Source organism: Carcharhinus amblyrhynchos, chromosome 19, assembly GCF_965287045.1.
Source record: "Carcharhinus amblyrhynchos chromosome 19, sCarAmb.v2.hapA, whole genome shotgun sequence".
In the NCBI taxonomy this organism is placed as follows: Eukaryota; Metazoa; Chordata; class Chondrichthyes; order Carcharhiniformes; family Carcharhinidae; genus Carcharhinus; species Carcharhinus amblyrhynchos.
The window spans coordinates 8,091,758-8,113,961 of NC_137342.1; the positions used below are offsets into that span (position 1 = coordinate 8,091,758).

General features: G+C 40.4%; 1 protein-coding gene across 1 annotated transcript in view; it reads left to right on the plus strand.

Annotated features, from left to right (window-relative positions):
* recql (RecQ helicase-like) overlaps positions 1–17,110 on the plus strand; it is a 35,665-nt gene extending 18,555 nt beyond the window's left edge. The window contains exons 7-16 of the mRNA XM_080207212.1: positions 465–631; positions 847–928; positions 2,819–2,967; positions 4,431–4,548; positions 6,125–6,263; positions 7,910–8,001; positions 9,581–9,800; positions 11,239–11,359; positions 12,702–12,869; positions 14,696–17,110. Of these exons, the coding sequence (XP_080063338.1) occupies positions 465–631; positions 847–928; positions 2,819–2,967; positions 4,431–4,548; positions 6,125–6,263; positions 7,910–8,001; positions 9,581–9,800; positions 11,239–11,359; positions 12,702–12,851 (1,238 nt within the window). The 3' untranslated portion in view covers positions 12,852–12,869; positions 14,696–17,110. The remainder of the gene's footprint in view (positions 1–464; positions 632–846; positions 929–2,818; positions 2,968–4,430; positions 4,549–6,124; positions 6,264–7,909; positions 8,002–9,580; positions 9,801–11,238; positions 11,360–12,701; positions 12,870–14,695) is intronic.
* Positions 17,111–22,204: the final 5,094 nt, after the last annotated feature.

Below are 22,204 nucleotides of genomic sequence, written 5' to 3' on the forward strand. Positions count from 1 at the left end.
TACATGGCTGCATGAAGGGATAAAGTGGTGTTCAGTCGTGATGCTGCAATAGGGCAGGCTTGATGGAGCATTGGGCCTTTTTTTTGACCTGTTAGTTTTCTATGTACTTATATCTTCAGATGCCCCAAAGGGGAAAGAACATCTACAGCTTTGTACTTTATATAATGGGTTTATGTCCCGTATTGAAATTAGTTGGCCAATGTATTATTCAAAATTCCACAATACGAAGGGGCTTGCAATCTCCGGGCATCTCAATGCACCTTGTCCCTGGTGAAGCGAAATCATTTTTGCTGCATAGATAAACGCTGCAGCCAATTTGAGCACAGCAAGATCCCACAAAGCAAATGAGATGGATTACCGGCAAGCCTGTATTCGTTGGGTGGGGTTTTGTTTTTAGTTTGGATGAGGATAAAGATTTCCTGTAAGTGCGTTTAGCAATAAACTTTAAACATTGTTGCCTCTAGACTACAAGAGCCTTGGTATCCTGAAGCGCCAATTCCCAAATGCTCCCCTGATTGGGTTGACAGCAACTGCGACAAACAATATCTTGGAGGATGTGAAGAAGATACTGTGCATTCCTAAATGCCTCATGTTTACAGCTTCCTTTAACAGACCCAATCTGTTTTATGAGGTACCTAAAATGCACTGAGATATTGAACAACTGTCATGTTTGTTTTATATGTTCCTGTTAATAGATGTTGGTTTCACTTAAATTTTCACAATATATTATTACAGATGTTTGAAGTGTTCTTGATTATTTTTGTATAGTAGAGATCTCGGGGATATGAGTTGACCCACAAGCAATTCTCGCAGTGTTTACTACTTGTAATTTCCTTAATTTCGCAGGTTCGGCAAAAACCAGCCAGTTTTGAAGCCTGCATTGAAGATATGGTGAGGATCATCAACGGACGTTACAAAGGAAAATCAGGTTTTTCATTTTTTTTATATTGAACTACAATAATCAAACTTCCTAACTCCCCTCTCCAACCAAGCACCCATCTGATGAAATGTCACCATCTCATCAATACCTTTCTTAAATCCACATTCACTTGTTGACTTTGGAAGACTGGTACATTTGAAAATACTTGGCCATCATTTTCCATTCTTGTCTTTGCTCAATACCCTGGTCAGTTTAGCTCAGTTGGCTGGACAGCTGGTTCATGATGCAGAGCAATGCCAACAGTGCGGGTTCAATTCCTATACTGGCTGAGGTTATTCATGAAGTCCCACCTTCTCAACCTTGCCCCCTGCTTGAGGTATGGTGATCCTCAGGCTAAATAACCACCAGTCAGCTCTCCCTCTCAAAGGGGAGAGTAGCTTATGGTCATCTGGGTACGGGAATTGAACCTGTGCTGTTGCCATTGAGATAAAGGAGGAGGCAGGTTTTGAATCAAATATGCAAACAACAAAGTCCAGAGGAGTAGGTAGCAAATTCTGTGAACAGTTGAAACAAAAGGGAATGCAGAAAAATGGTTTAAAATCCCTGCTTTAGATGCCATACACTCCAGGGTGATGTCTAATTGGAAACCTATGGGATTGGCCCTAAACAGCAATGGTATAGCTTGCAATACCTTTGACATACTTCACTTGGGTCAGTTTATCCTGGAAAATGATACCATGGAGTTTAAACCCATATGGGTGTAATTATGAGCTCTCAGCCTTCACGCATTTTTACAGTCTCGCAGAAATGTGGACTAACTCATTATGTTGTGCTCTGATGGAAGAGTGCTACATGGAGAGAGGGATATTTAATAGAGGATTTCAAAATGTTGAGTTTTGATGAAGTAAATGAACTGGGTTAGTAACCAGATTTAAGATACTCATGTCACTGCATTACGCTTTTGTTTTCAACTGAACAGAAGCTTGGGTGACAGCCACTCCCAGGTGCCTTGACTAAACAGTTGAGCTGCCTGGTTTGAATTTAAACAACAGCTTGGCAGTTAACTGTTCCTTGGTGCATTGTCTAATGACTACCCCCCTACCAATCAGGGTCTACTTGCCAACCAATCAGCACACTCTTCTCATGCAGGATAAATTGTTGTTCCCCTTACAGTTGGTATTGTTGCAAACCTGTTCTGGTGCGTGCAAGATGAAAAGCTTTGACAGCATGTCTCTTCTTTTTTAGCAATATTTGTGATTTAAGATAATTAGCAAGAGAACCAGGGTGGTGGTCAGGAGGATTTGTTTTACACTGCAATTTTTTGTAATCTAGAAAGCACTATCTGAAAGGGTGGTGAGACAAATTCTACTGAAAAATACTGAAGCAATGGAAGATGAGACGACTCAGATGGATTTTCAAACAGTTAGCACTGGAATAATGATTGAAAAGGCTGCCTCCTGTGCTGTCAGAATAGTATGCTCAGATCCAGATGTTTTGACAGGTAGTTCTGGAAAATAGCCTGCAGAGATTTCAACCCATGTTCAAGTTAAACCATGTTAGGATCCTTTAGTAGATACTAATGTGGGCAAGTCTTAAGGTAACTATGGATAGTGGAGTCCAGGCATTTGAAACATCTCCAGCTTCCCCCTCTCTTATTGCTGCTTCCAGTCTGTGGGAATGGTGATTTCAGGTTTCTTCTCTTTTTGTCAGCTAACCAGATTCTCCTTCCTTACCTTCCAATCCTCTCAAAATCACTGTTATTACTTCTCAGAAGCATGTTGTGAAGATTTTCTGGTTATCCCTGCAATGATATTTCAAATTTCTTCTGCTTTCCAATATTCTTTGGGTTGCTGTATCTAATGTGCCACAAGGTGCATTTCCGCTAGTACCCCGGTGCAATCTGAACTGTCATTTTGATTCTGCTCACTTTTCCTCCAGGAATCATCTACTGCCTATCTCAGAAAGATACTGAACAGGTCACCAGTAGTCTTCAGAAGCTTGGCATTGCAGCTGGGTGTTACCACGCCAACATGGAGGCGGCAGCGAAGAGTAAAGTTCATAAGGACTGGACTTTAAACAAAATAAAGGTCAGGCAAAATTAGAACTATTGTGAAAAACTTTGTGTAGAATAGAATCCCTACATTGGTGCTCTACAACCAATGAAATCCTTTTGAAATGCAGTTATCTGTAATGTAGGCAACGTGCAGCCAATTTGCATACAGCAAGATCCCACAAGCTGTAAGAAAATTACTTGATTCTCTTTGTTGTGTGTTTCGTTGAGGGATAATTATTGATCAGGACATTGGTGAGATTCCTATGCCCTTTGAAATAGCACCATGAAATCTTTTATATCCATCTAAGAATGTAAACTGGCTTTAGTTCATGGTTCCCATCTGATGATAATAGCGAGATAGTAATAGTGTGAGTCCGACAATAGGTTTAAGTTCATTTATTATTGTCATAAGTAGGCTTACATTAATACTGCAATGAAATTACCGTGAAAAGCACCTCAGGTAGATTGAGGAAGGATTTAGCATGGCCAGTGCACCTAACCAGCATCTCTTTTGAACTGTGCGAGGAAACTGGAGAACTCAGAGAAAATCCACGCAGACAAGGGGAGAGCATGTAGACTCTGCACAGATAGTGATCCAAGCCGGGAATCAAACTGGGCCCCTGGTGCTGTGAGGCAGCAGTGCTAACCACTGTGCCAACGTGCTGTGGATATTCCGCTCGTCCAAATTAGCACCCGAGCACTGATTGCGAAGAAAGTCCCTTATATCCATGTGAAATGATCTATGGAACAGGTGGAAGTGGTTATAAGTTCTGCAGTTGTTCCTTTAGACATTCATTTACATAGGGAATATCTGCACTGGAAAAGATATAGTCACCTAATCTTTTGCTATACAAGACTAAGGAGATCATGTTAACCTTATATAAGACCTAGTTACGTCTCATCTGGAGACTGCATTTGGCTCTGGGCACTGTACTTGAGGGAGGATGTGAAGTAGCTGGAGAGGATATAGAGGAGATTTACAAGGATGATTTCTGGGATAAAGAATTGTCGATGTAATGATGGATTGAAGAGGTTGAGACTTGTTTCCTTGGATTAAAGAAGACTGAGGGAGACTTGATAGAGGTACTCAAAATCTGGGATATGGACAGGGTAATCGGTGAGAAACTATTACCACTCGAGAGCATTAAGAACTTGAAGGCAGAAATTCAAAATATTTGGCCAAAGGAGTATAAGTGATGAGGGAAAATGTTTTCAACTATGTGTGGTTGAAGTTTGGAACAACTTTCTGGGAGCATGGTGGAGGTAGATTTGATTGAGGTATTCAAAGGGAATTAGATTGCTATCTGAAAAGAAGGAATGTGCAAGGTTATGGGAATAAGGCAGCGGAGTGGGACTGGTTAGAACGTACTTTCGGAGAGCCAGTGCAAACTCGATGGACTGAATGTCCCCCTTCTGCACTATAATGACGCTGTAATATTGTTTGATTTACAACATAAGATGCATTTTTGGTTCTGATTTAAGTGTTCCCTATCTCAGGTTGTCGTGGCAACAGTGGCATTTGGTATGGGCATCGACAAAGCTGATGTACGATTTGTGCTTCATCAGACTCTCAGTAAATCCATGGAGAATTACTACCAAGAGAGTGGGCGAGCAGGTAGAGTATTGGAAAAAATTTCTGAATTAGGGACTATGACAATCACAAATCAGACGTTGGGACTTTTTTATAAATCTATTGTTCAATTTTAAATATCTCCATAGAATCGTAAAATTTACAGTGCAGGTGGAGACAATCTTTGGCTGTTTCTGTTTCCCTGCTCTGCACCACATCCTCTCTTTTCACATATCCATCCAGTTCATTTTTGAATGTGATGCTTTCTTTCTCCACAATCACTTTATGATCTAATAATCCTCTATGTGAAAAATAAACCTAATTCTTATCTTTATTTTCTGATGCTAATCCTATATCTATGCCCTCTTGTTAACCATATTTTTTCAATTATCAGGATTATTGTGGAGAAGGCTTGAATATGTGAAACTCTGACTTAAAGGCACTTATTAAACATATTCTGGTGCCTTCGGAATTCATGATGTGATAAATATGAAATAACAACAACTGGATGTTCATTAGTCCATGTTCTTTAAAGCCAAGTGTTAAACTTTCTTACAGTGAGCTCTTTGTTATTTCAATTAAAGTTTAAAGTTAATTTATTAGTGTCACAAGTAGTCTTACATTAACACTTCAATGAAGTTACTGTGAAAATGCCCTTGTCGCCTCACTCTGGCACCTGTTCGAGTACACTGAGGAAGAACTTAGCGCGGCCAGTGCATCTAACCAGCATGTCTTTAAGACTGTGGGAGGAAACGAGACCACCCAGAGGTAACCCATGCAGACACAGGGAAAACGTGCAAACCACAATTATAGATTTAATCTGAATTTGTAATCGGATATAATTGCCATCACTTACATTATCCACATTTGGCAAAAACAGCCTCCTACATCGGGAGGCAGTGGCTATTGCCATTACTGTAGGTATCAATCCCAAAGGTGCTCCTCATAATGTATTATCACACTAACTATTCCAAGCAGTGCAACCAGGTACTCACAGGTTTAAAGCGCTCTGCTGATTTCATGTAAAGTTGGCTCTTCAATTGGCTTTACACCTGAATTAGGTAAGATTAACTTAATGATAAAATTTTGATTGCAACCACTAACAATTAATGGCAATTGCTAAGTGAGATTCCATCCTTTTTAAAAGGATGCTAGTTAGCTTTTTAGTTTTGTTATGTAGTCACATAAGCAGACAAACTGCATCAACATTAACATGTTCGCTTTTCATGATGGAAACATCACTTGTAGAAGCATTTCCCCTCCCTGAGTCCTGTTCATTTCTTCCTCTTGTGCAGCCAGTGACTTAAGCGTTGTTATGGCTTCTCTGCTATCCATAGACATGTTTGGTTAAGACCTTAGGTATCAGTGTCAATATCAAGATGGAAGTTTGATGAGCAACTCGACACTTAACAACATGCAGGTTCTTTTTTTGTTGCCCACCCCTCCCCCAACCCTAAAATTCCTTGCTATGGTTAGTAAGGTAGATCTTACTGTTCCCTGAATTGGACTGATGTTAAAGGTAGGCAGCACCTTGTGCAGTTCAGTAAGTGACTTGGATGGAGACAGCTTTCAATCTAAAGGAACTATTAGAAACCTAACTCGCCTCTTCTATATTTTCTAGGTCGAGATGACCTTAAAGCCGACTGTATTCTGTACTACGGGTTTATGGATATCTTCAGGCAAAGCACAATGGTGGTCATGGAGAACGTAGGACAACAGAAACTTTATGAGATGGTGGCGTACTGTCAGGATTCAAGAAGGTGCATTTTTAACTAGCTGGTCAATCGTTCTGTCCTCTATCTTTTTTGTTTAAGTAGATGCTTTCAACACTCAGACATTGGACCCTCATCTATGATGTCCCCATTGAAATCCAAATCTCTAATGATCTTTGCTAATTACAGAGAAACTGTACTAATTTCAGCCTGATGATCTGGGAGTGGAAGGTCAGTAGGGAGGTATATTCCTTCATTTCTTTTTAAAATTTTATTCCGTTCCTAAAGCAGATGAGCACAGTGGATTGGGCGAGCCTGTAATCCGTCTCCTTCCTTGCTCCAAAAACCAATTTGAATTCAAATTGAATCCAATTCAAGGTCCCCACAAGAGAGACAAACAAGATCCAAACGGACAAGAAAAGGCATTACACCTGATCTTGGGCTTGATCTGACGCTTGGTCTTAGCCAAAAGATATAATACATTCCTCGAAATGATATTTTGCTGTGTATACAGTGGGAGAAGGTTATTGAGATGGATAAAAAACTGGGTGGCAGAGAGGAAACAAAAAATAGGAATTAATGAGTGCTTTTCTAATTAGCAGGGTGCCCCAGGGATCAGTACTGGGATCCCAGCTATTCACAATATATATTAATGATTTGGATGAGGGAACAAAATGTAACATCTCAAAGTTTGCAGATGATACCAAGTTGGGTGAGAGGATGAACTGTGACAAGGATGCAGAGATCCTTTAGCATAATCTGGACAGGTTGGCTGAGTGGGCAAATCAATGGAAGATACATTATAATTTGGGTAAACGTGTGGTTATTCACTTTGGAAGCAAAAACAAGAAGGCAGGTTACGACCTGAATGGCTGTAAATTGGGAAAGGGGAATGTGCAGAGGGACCTGGTGTCCTTGTGCACCAGTCACTTAAGGTAAGCATGTAGGTACAGCAGGCAGTAAAGAAGGCAAATGATATGTTGGCCTTCATTACGAGAGGTTTCGAGTTCAGGAGCAGGGATGTGTTGTTGCAATTATACAGGGCCTTGGTGAGGCCACATCTCTTTTTCTGAGGAAGGTTGTTCTTGCTCTCGAAGGAGTCCAGCGAAGGTTTACCAGGCTGATTCTGGGGGTGGCAGGACTGATGTATGAGGAGAGATTGACTAGATTAGGATTGTTTTTGCTTGAGTTCAGACATAGTTCAGAGGAGGGGGGACTCTCATAGAGACCTATAAAATTCTAACAGTTCTAGACAGGGTAGATGGAGGGAGGATGCTCCCGTTGGTGGGAGTGTCCAGAACCAGGATCACAGTCTGAGGATTTGGGGTAGACCATTTAGGGTGGAAGTGAGGAGACATTTCTTCACCTCAAGACTGGTGAGCCTGTGGAATTTATTACCATAGGAAGTAGTTGATGCCAAAACATTGAACGTATTTAAGAGGCAGCTAAATATAGCACTTTGGTCAAATGGGAAAAAAGCAGGATTAGACTATTGAGTTGGATGATCATCTATGATCATGATGAATGGCGGAGCAGGCTCAAAGGGCCAAATGGCTTCTTCCTGCTTCTATCTTCTGTGTTTCTATACTAAAGTTTGTTCACTGTGTAACCTATATATTAACATGGTATATTCACACACATACTCAAGTTATGTGGCCTGTTTACTGTAGTGAGTCAATGTGCTTCATTTCCAGATGTCGACGTGTGCAAATAGCACAATATTTTGATGAAGTCTGGGATTCAACAAAGTGCAACAAGATGTGTGACAACTGTAACAATGCAACATGTAAGTACATCTCTGCATTTTCAGATTCCAGTTTTGTTGAGATAGTTTCTTCCTATATTCAAAATATCTTTCTGGTAGGAACTGTTAAGTACCTTGGGAATATCATTCCAGTATCAACAAAAGAAATGCTTGTTTTTATCAATTATATTTCTTAAGCAGAGTTTGGAAATAATTGTGCATCACTCTGTAGATTTCAGGACATGGCTAAAACATGTAATAGGTCAGAAAAAGAAAATGAAGACATAACTGAGTCGTTGCAACATCGACATTATAAACTATGGAAACATCACAAGGGATTCAAGATCACTTAGAGTGTGTCGTAACCATAAACATTCATGCTGTGTTTAACAGTATTTATACTTTGAGTTGTTCTGTTTTGGACAGTTATTGGTAATGAGTTTTTTTTCCAGTCACCAGGCAGTGACGGGTGAGTCAATGTTTGGCCATAATTGAAACCCCTAAACATAAGAAATATACAATTAACAATAAAAAACGCTGTCTGGTAGCGTCGGACTGCTGGAAGGTGGGATGTGTTCACCAAAGCCCCTGTAAAACAGGTAGCGCTTAACAGTATTTAAGAAGCCAGTCACAGTAAAGTTAATGAAACACAAAACACTGGAAACATTCCGTGTCCCTGAAGAGGGAGTATGCAGTGTCTGTGGGTACCGTTGAGGCTCTCTGTGTCCATTGGGTCCTGCAGGACTGGGGTACAATAGTAACTGACCCCTTTAATCACATTTTATTTATTTAATGGCACAGTAGGCTTACATTTGCACTGTAATGAAGTAACTGAAAATCCCCTCGTCGCCACACACCGACGCCTGTTTGGGTACACTGAGGGAGAATTTAGCATGGCCAATGTACCTAACCAGCACGACTTTCAGATCGTGGGAGGAAACCGGAACACCCCTGTATGCTTTTTTTTGTTTTGGGTGGTTCTCCCCCTTTTAAAGGGCTGCTCATTTTACTTTGCTGTCAGTTTATTTGATTCTCCAAAAAGATTGGCACGTGTGGAGAGAGGACCAGAATTAATTCAAGTCAATGACCTTCCATCAGTATGTTACAGTAGAAGATTATAAAGCAGCTTCAATTTTATCTGTTCAATTGGGCTGCATCCTACTCTTTGGCACCTCCACTCACCCACCAACAACCTGAAAGAGAATCGTTGAAAAAGTTAAATGTTGCTTAATAGCTTGGATTCAAACTCCCAGTTGGAAACTTAAGGCTTTGGGGGATGTGGGAGAGGATAGTTCTCAATGCACAAGCTGCTATTATGTAGGAGGGAATGGTAAGAGCTACTATTATACAGGAGAAATTTTTTTTTACAACGGACAGAATAGTTTTCTATATAAAAATTACTGTTATGTGGGAGAGAATTTTCTGTATCATCAATGCTTGAATGAAAAATATTGTTTCGACTTGGAATTAAACTGCATTTAACATATTCTTGAAATTCAGTATCATATTTAATATTTATACGTCGTCAAACAAATAAACGGAAGGATAGCAGCTGTCTGATTTAAGTGAAAAGCAATCCTTTCTGATGCTGGGCTGCGTCTGTTTTTCTCTTGTCTTGTAGCAAATGAGAAGGTGGATGTCACCAGTTACTGTGCTGATCTGATCAAAATACTCAAACAAGCTGCGCAGCTCGATGAAAAGCTCACACCACTGAAGTTAATCGAAGCCTGGAACGGGAAGGGCCCCTCCAAGCTGAGGGTGGCCTCGGTAAACCCTCCTGATCTCTCCAGAAAAGAAATGGAAGATCTAATTGTGCATCTTCTTCTAGAGCAATACTTGAAGTAAGTACATTGATACTTTAGTAATTTTATAGTAAAGCAGTGGGAACATTGAAAATCTACTCAAACAATGGCAAGAAGAAAGGGTTATTATTATTAAACAGAGCCTGAAAACGGGGCTAGATTACTGGAACGGAAACGGTTAAGTAAATTAAGGAAACCAACTTGCTGAAAGTTAAGAACAGTTATAGGAACAGGAATAGGCCATTGAACTCACTCCGCCTGTCAAGCCTGCTCCGCCATTCGACCCGTTGAGCCCACTCCACCATTCAATGTGATCGTGGCAGATCATCCACTTCAATGCCTTTTCCCAAACTATCCGCATAACTTTTTACATCTTTGGCAACTGGAAATCTGTCAGTCTCTACTTTAATCATACTGGGAGACTGAATTTCCATTGCCCTCTGGGCTAGAGAATGCCAGAAATTAGCAATGCCTGAATAAAATAATTTCTCTTCACCTCAGTCCTAAATGACTTCCCTCTTACTGTGAAATTATGTCCACTGGTTCTAAATTCCTCATGATGTGGAGATGCCAGCGTTGGACTGGGGTAAACACAGTAAGAAATCTCACAACACCAGGTTGAAGTCCAACAGGTTTATTTGGTAGCAAACGCCATTACCTTTTCAGGGCTTTTCCCTTCGTCAGATGAGTGGAGAGTTCAGGTCACAAACAGCATATAAAGGCACGCACTCAGTTTACAAAATATTGATTAGAATGCGAGTCTTTACAGCTATTCAATTCTTAAAGGTGCAGACAATGTGAGTGGAGATAGCATTAAGCATAGGTTAAAGAGATGTGTATTGTCTCCAGACAGGACAATAATGACTTGCAAGTTCAGGCAAGTCATGTGGGTTACAAATAATGTGACATGAACCAAAGATCCCAGTTGAGGCCGTCCTCATGTGTGCGGAACTTGGCTATCAGTTTCTGCTCAGTGCTGTCGTATGTCGTGAAGGCCACCTTGGAGAACGCTTATTCCAAGATCAGAGGCCGAATGCCAAACCTTTTTACATACCTATGGAAGCTTCTGCACCCATTTGAGATGGTAAATGGTGTTGCCACTAGATGGCAGTTGAGTAACAAAGGGTTTGGAGGCAGGTGAAGTACTTTTACACAATAGGTTATTAATGTGTAGAATGTGTTATCATAAAGCTACTGAGGCAGAAACTAGTGCAATTTAAAAGACACTGGAAAAATATTTGAAAATGAGAATAAAGCAGGATGCTTGAGTGGGAATGGAAATGGGATTAGTCAATAAGACAACTGCAATGGAAGGACTCAAGCACTTGGCACAATGGGCCAAATTGATACTTCCTGTGTTCAAGTTTCTATGAGCCTTCATTTTCTGTTAAATTCAGTCCCCGAGTATGATTAAAAGATGAACTCAAATTAGTTTCAAATACTCTTCAATATAATGAAATTGCTGTTTGGTTTGCAGAGAAGACTTCAGCTTTACTGCATACGCCACAATTTCTTACCTGAAGGAGGCACCCAGGGCTAATCTGCTGAACGATAAGAAGCATGTCATTTCCATGCATATGAAATCGAGAAATAACAAGGTAATTGTGCAAGTATTAGTGCCAAACTGTGTAGCTTCAGAGTGGGAGAAGTGGAAAGAGCCATCACATAGATAGAGGAAGGCTGAGACCTTTGTTCAGTACTCTAAATCTTAAAAGGAATTGTTGGCTGGATGCAGTTAACACTGGTTTTTCCACCCTCCCTAAATGCCCTAAGAAAGTGGTGGGACTTCTTGAACCGCTGCAGTCCCTGTGGTGATGGTGTACCCCAGATTGTATTTGACACATTCTTCCGGTGATGATGAAACATTGGCACTGAATCGCTAAATTGGGGTGGTGTGAGACTTGGATGCTATGCTGTTCCCAAGGTATTTCTGCTCACAGCAATGGCGGAGGTCATTGGGGAGGGAAGTATTCTAGACTTAACCTTAACAACTTGCCATAGTGAATCCTATTGATGTGCATACTGCATTACGTGGTCCCCAGGGGGTGGTGGACATTGGGCAGATGCAGGCTGGATAAGATAGATGTTGAGTTCAGAGCATCCAAGCTAATCAAATTGATTATTTTGTCCTAGTGTTGAGCTGCTCAAGTGTTATTGCAGCTGTATCCATCTAGGCCAGTAATGGGCAATGCAGAACCCTCTCGTACACAGATATAAGGCATTTATTAACTTGGGTAAAACGCTGGTGTGCAAAACCTAACACTGATTGCACATTGAGAATTTAAGAGACCTCTTAACATTCAATATCCAAATATCATTTAGTGTTGCTATTTAATTGATTGTGATCAGGCAATGTTGCCTTCTGTATTGGGGAGAAAATTGCATTAATGTCACTGTAAATAACTAAAAAATTTGCTACTTTGTTTAACATTTGTTTTCAAGAGGTCTAACTCTTGGATTTACCAGATGCTGCCTGGGATGGAACATTTAAGTTATAAAGAGAAGTTGGATAGGCTTGGGTTGTTTTTGTTGGAGAAGACTGAGGGGAGACCTGATTGAGGTATACAAAATTATAAGACGTGGACAGAGTGGATAAGGAGCAGCTGTTCCCCTTAGTTGAAGAGTCAGTCGCGAGAGAACATAGGTTCAAGTTGAGAGGCAGGAGGTTTAGGGGGGATGTGAGGAAAACCTTTTTACCCAGAAGATGGGGACGGTCTGGAATGTGCTGCCTGGGAAGGTGGTGGAGGCAGCTTGTACCACATTCTTCAAAAAGTACCTGGATGAGCACTTGGCACATCATAACATTCAGGGCTACGGGCCAAGTGCTGGCGGATGGGACTAGGTGGGAGTTCAGGTGTTTGTAATGTGTCGGTGCAGACTCGATGGACTGAAGGACCTCTTCTGCACTATATAATTCCATGATTTATGTTCCATATGTAGTTAGGTTCTCCGACTGAGGAAGGAGCAGAAAAAGTCAAACATCCTGAAGAGAAAGAGACCGGGAGTAAGCGTAAACAGACTTCCACTGCAGACAAAGTAACCCCCAACAAGAAAAGCAAGGTGAAGGATAGACCAGTCATCCTGGACTGACTCGCCTCTACTATAACAGTAAGAAATAGTTGACTGAATGTTTTCCAACACATCTCTACATCCATCAAAATTATTAAAACAGCTTATGCTGGAATAAATATTTAAAATTAAAATTTTTAATGCACTTGAGGTCTCAAGAGATTTTGTATCAATGAACAATTATTACTGTGTAGGGGTTTTTTTCAGAGGCTAAGTATTGAGCTTAACTTTAGCTAATACAAAGTCTCGTGATTACAGTATCCTAATTTCTTTATTGACCAATGTACACTGGGAGAGAAAAGTTGGGCAGTCCAACACTTCTCTGAAGTGATATGGCATCGGTAATGTAAATATATAATTTCCAAAAGTCATTTTAACTACCCTCTGGCTCATCATGAACCAGTCATCATTGGTAAAGATCATATACCTTGGCCAATTGCAGTTATTTTCTAGCAGCATGGGAATAATGAATTCTCATGATTTCTGCCTACTTTTCCTATGTTCACCTGTTGCCTGTTCCAGACTCTCTTATCTGGTTAAAGGCTTTGTCTATTCATTAAGCCATCTGAGATAGCTAGCTTTGCCCTTGGCTTATGAGTTTGCTGTTCATAAGGACTGCGGAGAGTCCATGCCGATAAGTGCTATGCTTCTGTGAATGTATTGTTATAAAGAACATGGTTCACTTCACTGAACTATTTTTCCATCATGTCTTAGAAGTCTGTGCTATTAGCCAAGCTGTAACACACTTTTCAAAAATACATGTTTTAATTCTCTAACTGTGTTTCTATGCAGATAGTACCTCTGTAAAATATACGTGTAGGACAGTCTGTGATTCTTCTCCTAAGTTAATTCACTCTGTTTTAATATCTTTGTTAGTGTTTTAGTTCCAGGGTACTTTGAAGTCCTCTAACATACTATTTTCAATAGCACACTATAAAGTCCTGTCTTACAAGGCAATTGAAAGCAGTGATGACAACTCCTGGTTATGGTCTTTTGAATATTTCATTCACAATCTAGAAGAATAGACGGTAAAATAAATGATTCACTCAAGTAAACACATGCTCAATCTCAAAGTTATCGCCTAATGTCTGACTTGAAATACATGTGTAGGAAATGCAATAATAAACATACCTCTGCTGACTGTATTAATTCAGTGTTATTACAAATACTCAGCTCTTACTTGAGGTTTTTTTTTCCCCACCTAGTTCTTGCTCTGTACCTACCAAGCTGAAAAGAGACGTCTTTTTTATTAAGAGCTTCCATCTCATTGAGGAGGCTTTAAGCTAATCCATATCCAACAACCTGCTTTGCAAACTCTGTTCATATTCTGACAATTATGACAAGGTGCATCTCAGCAGCTGAAGCAGTCAACAAAAACAGCAACATTCTGAATGAAACAACCTACGACATTCTTAAAGAAAAGTCAATTTGTCTTGTATCTCAATGTTAGCAGATCCTTTAAAAAGAATTCCAAGATCCCAATCCACATAATCACCAAAAACTAATCAGTTCTTCTTTGGGTCATGCCCTATCTATATACTAAGTTTTGTTAAAATCTGTCCACTAATTTTTGTGATGTATTGTTTGCAGACTAACAGCCTAACACATAGAGGCTAAAGCATTATCTCCACTAACCTTGAGTGGCTGAGTTAATTAATGATAAGGATAAATCCTCAATCCCACACCCCGGACTGGGAATAGCAGTCACATGGATCAGAAACGAGGATTACGGTTTTGCCATTCTCAGCCCTGATTGAAGGCAATGCTCGTCAGGAACAAAAAAATTATCTCTTTGTTCTTAACGTTATCATCAGGAATTGGTAAGAATTGCTCAGTAACAAGACTCCTTTTAACTTTATCCACAGGAAGAGACCGTTCCGTAAATGAGGCCGAAAAATAACTTTTTACGGAAGTGGAACAGTGTGTGAGGAGAAGAGAGATGCAGAAGATAATTTGAAAGCTTTCAGCAAAAGAATGCTTGCCAAGAAATCCTCAGCTGGAAAAACAAAATGTACAGAAGAGCCTACAGTGCTGCAAAAAGTATGATTAGTGATCACAGACATTACAGCTAATATGTTTCAGAGGTCCATAAAACTTAAAGGAAGGCTAGTTGTCTGCAATAACCTGCAATATTACATTTTGTGATTATTGGGGAGTTCAAAACTTTTGCGGGTTATTTTTAAAATTGAGACTTTTTATAATAATTGAGACCAGCAACGGAATGTTGAAAACCAATGCTTAATGACTTGTAAGTCACCTGCTAAGGATCAGCACAAAAAAATTGCTTCCCTCTTATGAGGGCAGCTAGGGACTGTATGAGGAAACAAATGCATAAAACTTCCAACCAAATGGAAGATGACAAATAGAAAAGGATTCTTACCAAAAAGCAAGTTTAGCTTAATGTTTACTCAACGGGCACAAATGTTATTTCTGCTCTTCACTGCAATGGCATTTCATCTAGGCAAATATAAAGATTTCACCTGAATGATATCATTTCTGACCGCATAACAATAGTTTTCAACTGGTGAGTGTGTAGCTCCAGAAACTGATAAAACTGACTAAAATCCTTTTTCTTTTTTTGCAGCCCTTTTTTGTAAATAAATACCAAAAAATATTACATTACTGATTTAATTTTTGCTCAAGGTAAAGTGAATCCAATTTTATTGTGTCAGCTGTCCATGTGAATTGTGGATCGTTCAGGGTGTCACAAAGTCATACAAGACCCTCACACTGACATGCCATGGAAGAACGAACTGGCATTTCTATAGCATTGGAATATCTCAAAGTGCCTCGCAGCCACTTTGAAGTACAGTCACTGTTCAGAAGGAAATGCAACTTGCATGAGAAGCTCCATTGTCACCTGTGTCCCGCCCATTGAAGCTGGGAAGAGTGGCTCACAAACTGAGACCCAAGAAGGAGAAAAAAAATTACTCCTCAATAAAAGCTGTAGACTAGATTGCTTGGATGAATTGTACTTTGGTGTACAGTTGTAATCTTAAGCAAATTTGCTCTCTCATGTATTGGAGCTGTGGAATGAAATTTACTGTACCAGCTGGTTTGATAAAAGAACCAACACATAAAAATTAAATCATCATTGATCACAACAGCTCTTAGGTTTCTTGTAGTTTAGAAAAATTGTGCTGAAAATGATCTGCTTAATTAATTTTATGATCTTTATTCCCAAGACTGACCATAAATGATCAATGTTAATTAAAAACGGGGTGGCATGGTGGCACAGTGATTAGCACTACTGCCTCACAGCGCCAGGGACCTGGATTCAATTCCAGGCTAGGGTGACTGTGCAGAATTTGCATGTTCTCCCCGTGTCTACATGGGTTTCCTCTGGTGTCCCCCCCACATTCCAAAGATGTGTGGGTAGGAGCGTTGGCCATGCTAAATTGCCTCTTCGTGCGCTGGGATGCGTAGGTTAGAGTCGAGAATCACTGTAATTATGGGAGGGTAAATATGTAGAGTTACAGGGATAGGACCTGGATGGGATTGTTGTCAGTGCAGATTCGATGGGCCAAAGGACCTCTTTTTGCACTGTAAGGTTTCTATGAAAAAGTGAACTTGAAACTATGGCCGGAATTCTCTGGCCGTCCACACCCCACTGCCGTAGCCAGAGAGGACAGAAAATTTGGCTTTCAGCAGACACGAGGAGAATGTGCAAACTCCCACAGACATGACTCAAACTGGGAATCGAACCCAGGTCCCTAGTGCTGTGAGGCAGCAGTGCAAACCACTGTGCTATCATGCCGCCCTGTGTATACAGGTCTAAGTTTGCATACACAGTCAGAAGCTTTGTCTGTTTCCAGAGTCCAGCTGACCTACGGTGAAATTACAGCGAGTAAGAAGAAAATTCAGTCAGGAGTTTCACCATGCTACAATATATGACTGACCATGATAAGAACAAGCCTAAGTCCAGCTTCTGTACACCAGTGCTAACTGCAAGGAAATCATGAAATCTGTGCCACAAATACTAGGCATAATAGTGATTTTTTTTATTTGTTCAAGGCTTGGGCGCTTTTCTTGCTAAGCCAACACTTATTGCCCATTCAGAATTTCTCTTGTGGGCGATCTGCCTTCTTGAGTTGCTTTTTCAGTATTATCAATTATGGAAAACCAATCAATCATTCAGTTAGCATTTATTCAGTTATCCAAGTATTCATTTTATTTGCACTATTTCTTTGCATGCTTTTAATTATAATAAAGTTTTCCAAGTTACTGTCTTCCATTTGATGTACTGTGCCTTGGTCGAGAATAAAATGTCAATTGTTATGTACCATACATAAAGTGCCTAAAGTTTGTGTGTGTCATTTAGTCTGGAAGCATGCAGCTGAAAGGTTAAAATTAACGTGAGGTTAAATATGTGCAAGTATTTACTGCTAATTTTCACTACTTTTCATGATAGTCATTACTTTTCAACTTAGTGGAAAGAAATAATGATATCGTCTTGTATCCTGGAGCTCACATTTCTGTATAATAGAAACAAAAGTTAATAAGCCTCATGCTTACTAAGCTAAAATTTGGCTCGTGGCAATTTTCTCACACTAATACTTCTTGTGACATGAGAATTTAGGATAAGGTGGATTAATCCTTAATATCCAGTCCGAATCAAAAGGGGTTGCCACTTTTATAAATTATAAGTTTTCACATAGATTTTGGGCTTGGACTGAGATGCAAAATGCTCATGTTATTTACAGGAGTAACTAACCTTTCTGAAGTGAGATTCAAAATTACAGCACTTGTGTTGTCCAGTTTCTTAAAATATACAGTCTGTTCCTGGGCCAGTTAAAATATCCAGTTTTTGATCTTGGTTGATGTCTCCTGAAAAGCTTGTGCTAAAGTCCCCTCAAGTACCAAAAAGGGCAAATATCCCTTGTGTCCAACTCAAGTTGCAGCATGTCCACATTAGCATCTATTAGACAGAGATCACTTTCCCACAGACTCTGTTTGCTAACTTGGCATTGAATTAATTTCCTGATTTTTGCCTACACCACCTGGTCCCATCCCATACATTTGATGGTTGCATTTCTCCCATTCCGCTATGCCAATTTTTTTAGTGCAGCGGGCCAAGAATCGTACGTTGGCCAATTTGTAGGGTTCCCATAAGAGTTCATTCCCATAAGAGTTTGTGCCCCGCTTGCGTTTCCCAGGCCTGGATTTCTAGCGGCATCTGTGCAGCACTGGAAATCGGCTGGAAAGTAGGATTAGTGAGCATGGGACTGAAGTTCGCAGTGGCCTGCTGGTTGTCCCTGCAATCTAATAATATGCTTGTGATTCTGCATTGCTCAGAGTGTGGGAGATTCTAGTGTGAACTCCCACTGGAAAAGAAACAATGTGAATTACTCCAGTTTTCCCATGAATTCAACACTTAGAATTTTTTTGGGAGAATTCAGGTCAACATATTTATCACTGTTTTCAGCCTCTGAACCCTAAACAATACTGGTTGCCTTTCCATTATTTGTAATTGTTGAAACATCAATTTGCAAGGGGAGTGGGAAGCTGAAGGATGGCTCAAGTTCAAAGCAAAGCATCAAATATGCATCGAGTGTGGAATGATGTCAAAAAGACCAAATTAAGGGCACCTCACCCTGGATGTGCTCAGCATTCGTAACAAGGTAAGTGATCTAAAGGCACAAATGGAGGTAAATGGGTGTGATATAATTGCTGTTATGGAAACACAGCTGCATGGTGAGATTGGGAATTGAATAATCCAGGATATTGGATATTTGGGAAGGACAGACACAAAGCGAAAGGAGGTGGATTTGCACTGATAAGGGATGGGATCAGTGCAGCAGTAAGGGAGAATCTGAAATCAGAAGAATAATGGGTAGGATTCTATGGCCTTGCTCAGGCGAGACTGGAAATTCCTACACAAGGTCAACAATGATTTCTGTTGTTAGGTCCTCGCCTGTTCTGATTCCGTGGTGGGTGAGGTGGTAGAATTCCGGCCAATGTGTAAAATTTGCTTGGATGGAGCGAAGAAACAGCGAAGGATAGGGGACATTGGTTGAATTTATTTATGGGCCACCAAATAATAATAAACATATAGCATAGATAATACAGTAATCATAGGTGACTTCAATCTACATAGACTGGTTAAACCAACTGAGCACCAATTCTGTAGCAGATGAGTTTCTGGAGTGTGTTAGAGATGGGTTTCTAGAGCAGTATCTTGAGCCAACTAGAGGACAAGCTATTGGAGATCTAGTATTATGTAATGAAGAAGGGCTAATTAATAACCTTGCTGCAAAAGAAACTTTAGGGATGAGTGACCACAATATAATAGAAATTTACACTATGTTTGAAAATGAAGGCGTTCAGTCTGAAGCTAGGATATTAAAAGGATACTATGAAGGCATGAAGGACACATTTGTCAAGGTGGGTATAACTGCATAGACAATAGGTGGTATACAGCACCTATACATTCCTTCAAAGTGCAATCCCCCCCCCAAAAAAAAATAACTATGGCTGACAAAGCAAGTTAAGAATTGTGTAGAAGAGGCTTATAAAGTTGCCAGGAATAGCAGTAACCTGGAAGATTAGGAGGTTTTAGAATACAACAAAGGAAGGCCAAGGAACTGACAAAGGGAGAACAGAATATGAATGCAATCCAGGAGAAAACAAAAAATGGCCACAAAAGTTTCCATTGGTATGTAAAAACAAAAGTGTTTAGTGGGATTCTACAGCCTCATTCGTTCAAAAACGTGAAATCCCACCCAAGGTCAATGGATCTTACCATGCTCTGTCCCTCGCCAGTTCTGATTGCCCTGGTGGGTGGGGTGGTAAAATTTCTGCCTTTGGATAAGATAAATTTAGGTCCATTACAAGCAGAACCAGGAGAATTCATATTGGGGAACAGATAAATGGCAGAGAAACTAAATGATTACTCTGTGTCTGTTTTCACTAAGGAAGATACAAGAAATCTGCCAGATATGAAGATCCAAGAGATTAGGGAGAATGAGGAGTTGAAGGAAATTAGTATAAGCTTGTATTGGAGAAAATAACGGGACTAAAAGCTGATAAGTCTCTGGGATCTGATATTAAAGTTTATTTACGAGTCACAAGTAAGGCTTACATTAACACTGCAATGAAGTTACTGCGAAATTCCCCTAGTCGCCACACTCCAGCGCCTGTTCGGGTCGATGAACCTAACCAGCACATCTTTCAGAATTTGGGAGAAAACCCACTCAGACATGATAGAACATGCAGACTCTGCACAGTCAGTGACTTAAGCCAGGAATTGAACCTGGGTCCTGGCACGGTGAGGCAGCAGTGCTAACCACTGTGCCACCAGAGATGGAATATACTGTGGAAAAACATGAGCCACTTAACTTTGCTAGAAAGAACAGATGTGCAGAATATTTCCTGAATGGTAAAAAAGAGTGTAGATGTACAGAGATCTAAGTGTCCTTGTCCATAAACTACTGAAGGCTAACATGCAGGTTCAACAAGCTATTTAGAGGGCTAATGCAACATTAGCTTTTATCAAGAAACAGTTTGAGTACAGGAGTAGTGAAGTCTTGCAGTTATACCCACCACAACCACTACCATCTAGAAGCACAAGAGGAGCAAATACATGAGAACAACATCACCTGTAAGTTCCCTTCCAAACCACTCACCATCTTGACTTGGAAACATATCGCCGTTCCTTCACAGTCAGTGGGTCAAAATCCTGGAATTCCCTCCCTCACGGCATTGTGGATCAACCCACAGAACTTGGACTGCAGCGATTCAAGAAGGCAGCTCACCACCACCTTCTCAAGGAGCAACTAGGGATGGGCAATACTACTGCTCTAGGCAGCAACACCCATGTCTCACAAATTAATTTAAAAAATTATCACAAGTGAGAATACATTTCCCCTTAACAGCAAAATAGATACAAATCAAATATTCTAACCATCATGAAAATAACTGGTTTTACAGTAACCTTAGCATTTCTTCTAAACTGATGTGACATTTGTAGTGTAACTGTGAAAGGCTGGGAGAAGAAAATTCAACAGTAATTTTCAAAGTGGAGAAATATTTGAAAATGATAAATGCACAGGGCTCTGGGCAAAGACCAGGGAGTGGGAGTTCACGGATAGCACTTTGAAGAGAACTGGCGAATAAATGGGCCGAACAACCTCCTTTTTAGGCTGCACGATTCTACCACTGTACAATCAGTATAAACTGGTACCATCAGCTAAGATGTGGAGATGCTGGCGTTGGACTGGGGTAAACACAATAAGAAGTCTCACAACACCAGGTTAAAGTCCAACAGGTTTATTTGATAGTAAACACCACTAGCTTTCGGAGCACTGTTCTTTCATCAAGTGAGTGGAGAGTTCCCACTCAGCTGATGAAGGAACAGTGTTCTGAAAGCTAGTGGCGTTTACTGGCAAATAGACCTGTTGGACTTTAACCTGGTGTTGTGAGACTGCCTCCCATCAGCTAATACAGTATTCACCAGTATACACTGCCACCTACTGTCAATGTATACAAATTTACAAATTTATTCATACGACCATGTAGTTTACAGTGCAATACTATTGTTTGCTTCTAAGCTGTTGTGTTCTCAAATTAAACAAATAATGCCCACTTTTCTTTAGTTAACCATGGTGTTCCCACGTATTTGTTGCCCTTGTCCTACTAGTTGGAAGTGTTCATGGGCTTGGAAGGTGCTGTCTAAGGATCTTTGGTGAACTTTTTTCAATTTTTAGAATATCTAAGTTTATTTAAAATATTTTAGATAGTTTATGGGCATCTTAAGAGTTTGAAATTTTCTTACATTGAGTGCCTTTGTCTTCCCTCAACTTCCTCCAAGTAAAAGTGTTGCTATGGGAACATGAATGGGACCTAGCTATCTATGCTCGCCTTTCTGTTCCATGAAGCATTCTTTGTTCCAGTTCTACTTAGATTCTCTCTTTCGCCTCTTTTTCGGGTACATTGATGACTATCGAAGCTGCTGTCACCCTGAATTAGGAAATTTCAACAACTTTGCTTCAAGTTGGCATAGTAGTTAGCACTACTATGTTAAGTGCATCTCTCTCCACAGATGTTACAGCATCATCTGTTTTTATTATAGTCGAAGGAAATTTCAGGAGTGATGCATGGGGTGTATTAATATCAGCCTGCTGCATCCCTCAGTCAACGTGTCGAGCTGAGAAAATAGTGAGAGATGCCAAAGATTTTATTGGCACAAAGCTTATTAGCATCCGATTGCCTGGATTTCCATCTCATTACGGTGGCACGGTGGTTAGTACTGCTGCCTCACAGCGCCAGGAACCCACGTTCAATTCTGGGCTTGGGTCACTGTCAGTGTGGAGCCTACATGTTCTCCCTGTGTCTGTGTGGGTTTCCTCTGGGTGCTCCGGTTTCCTCCCACAGTC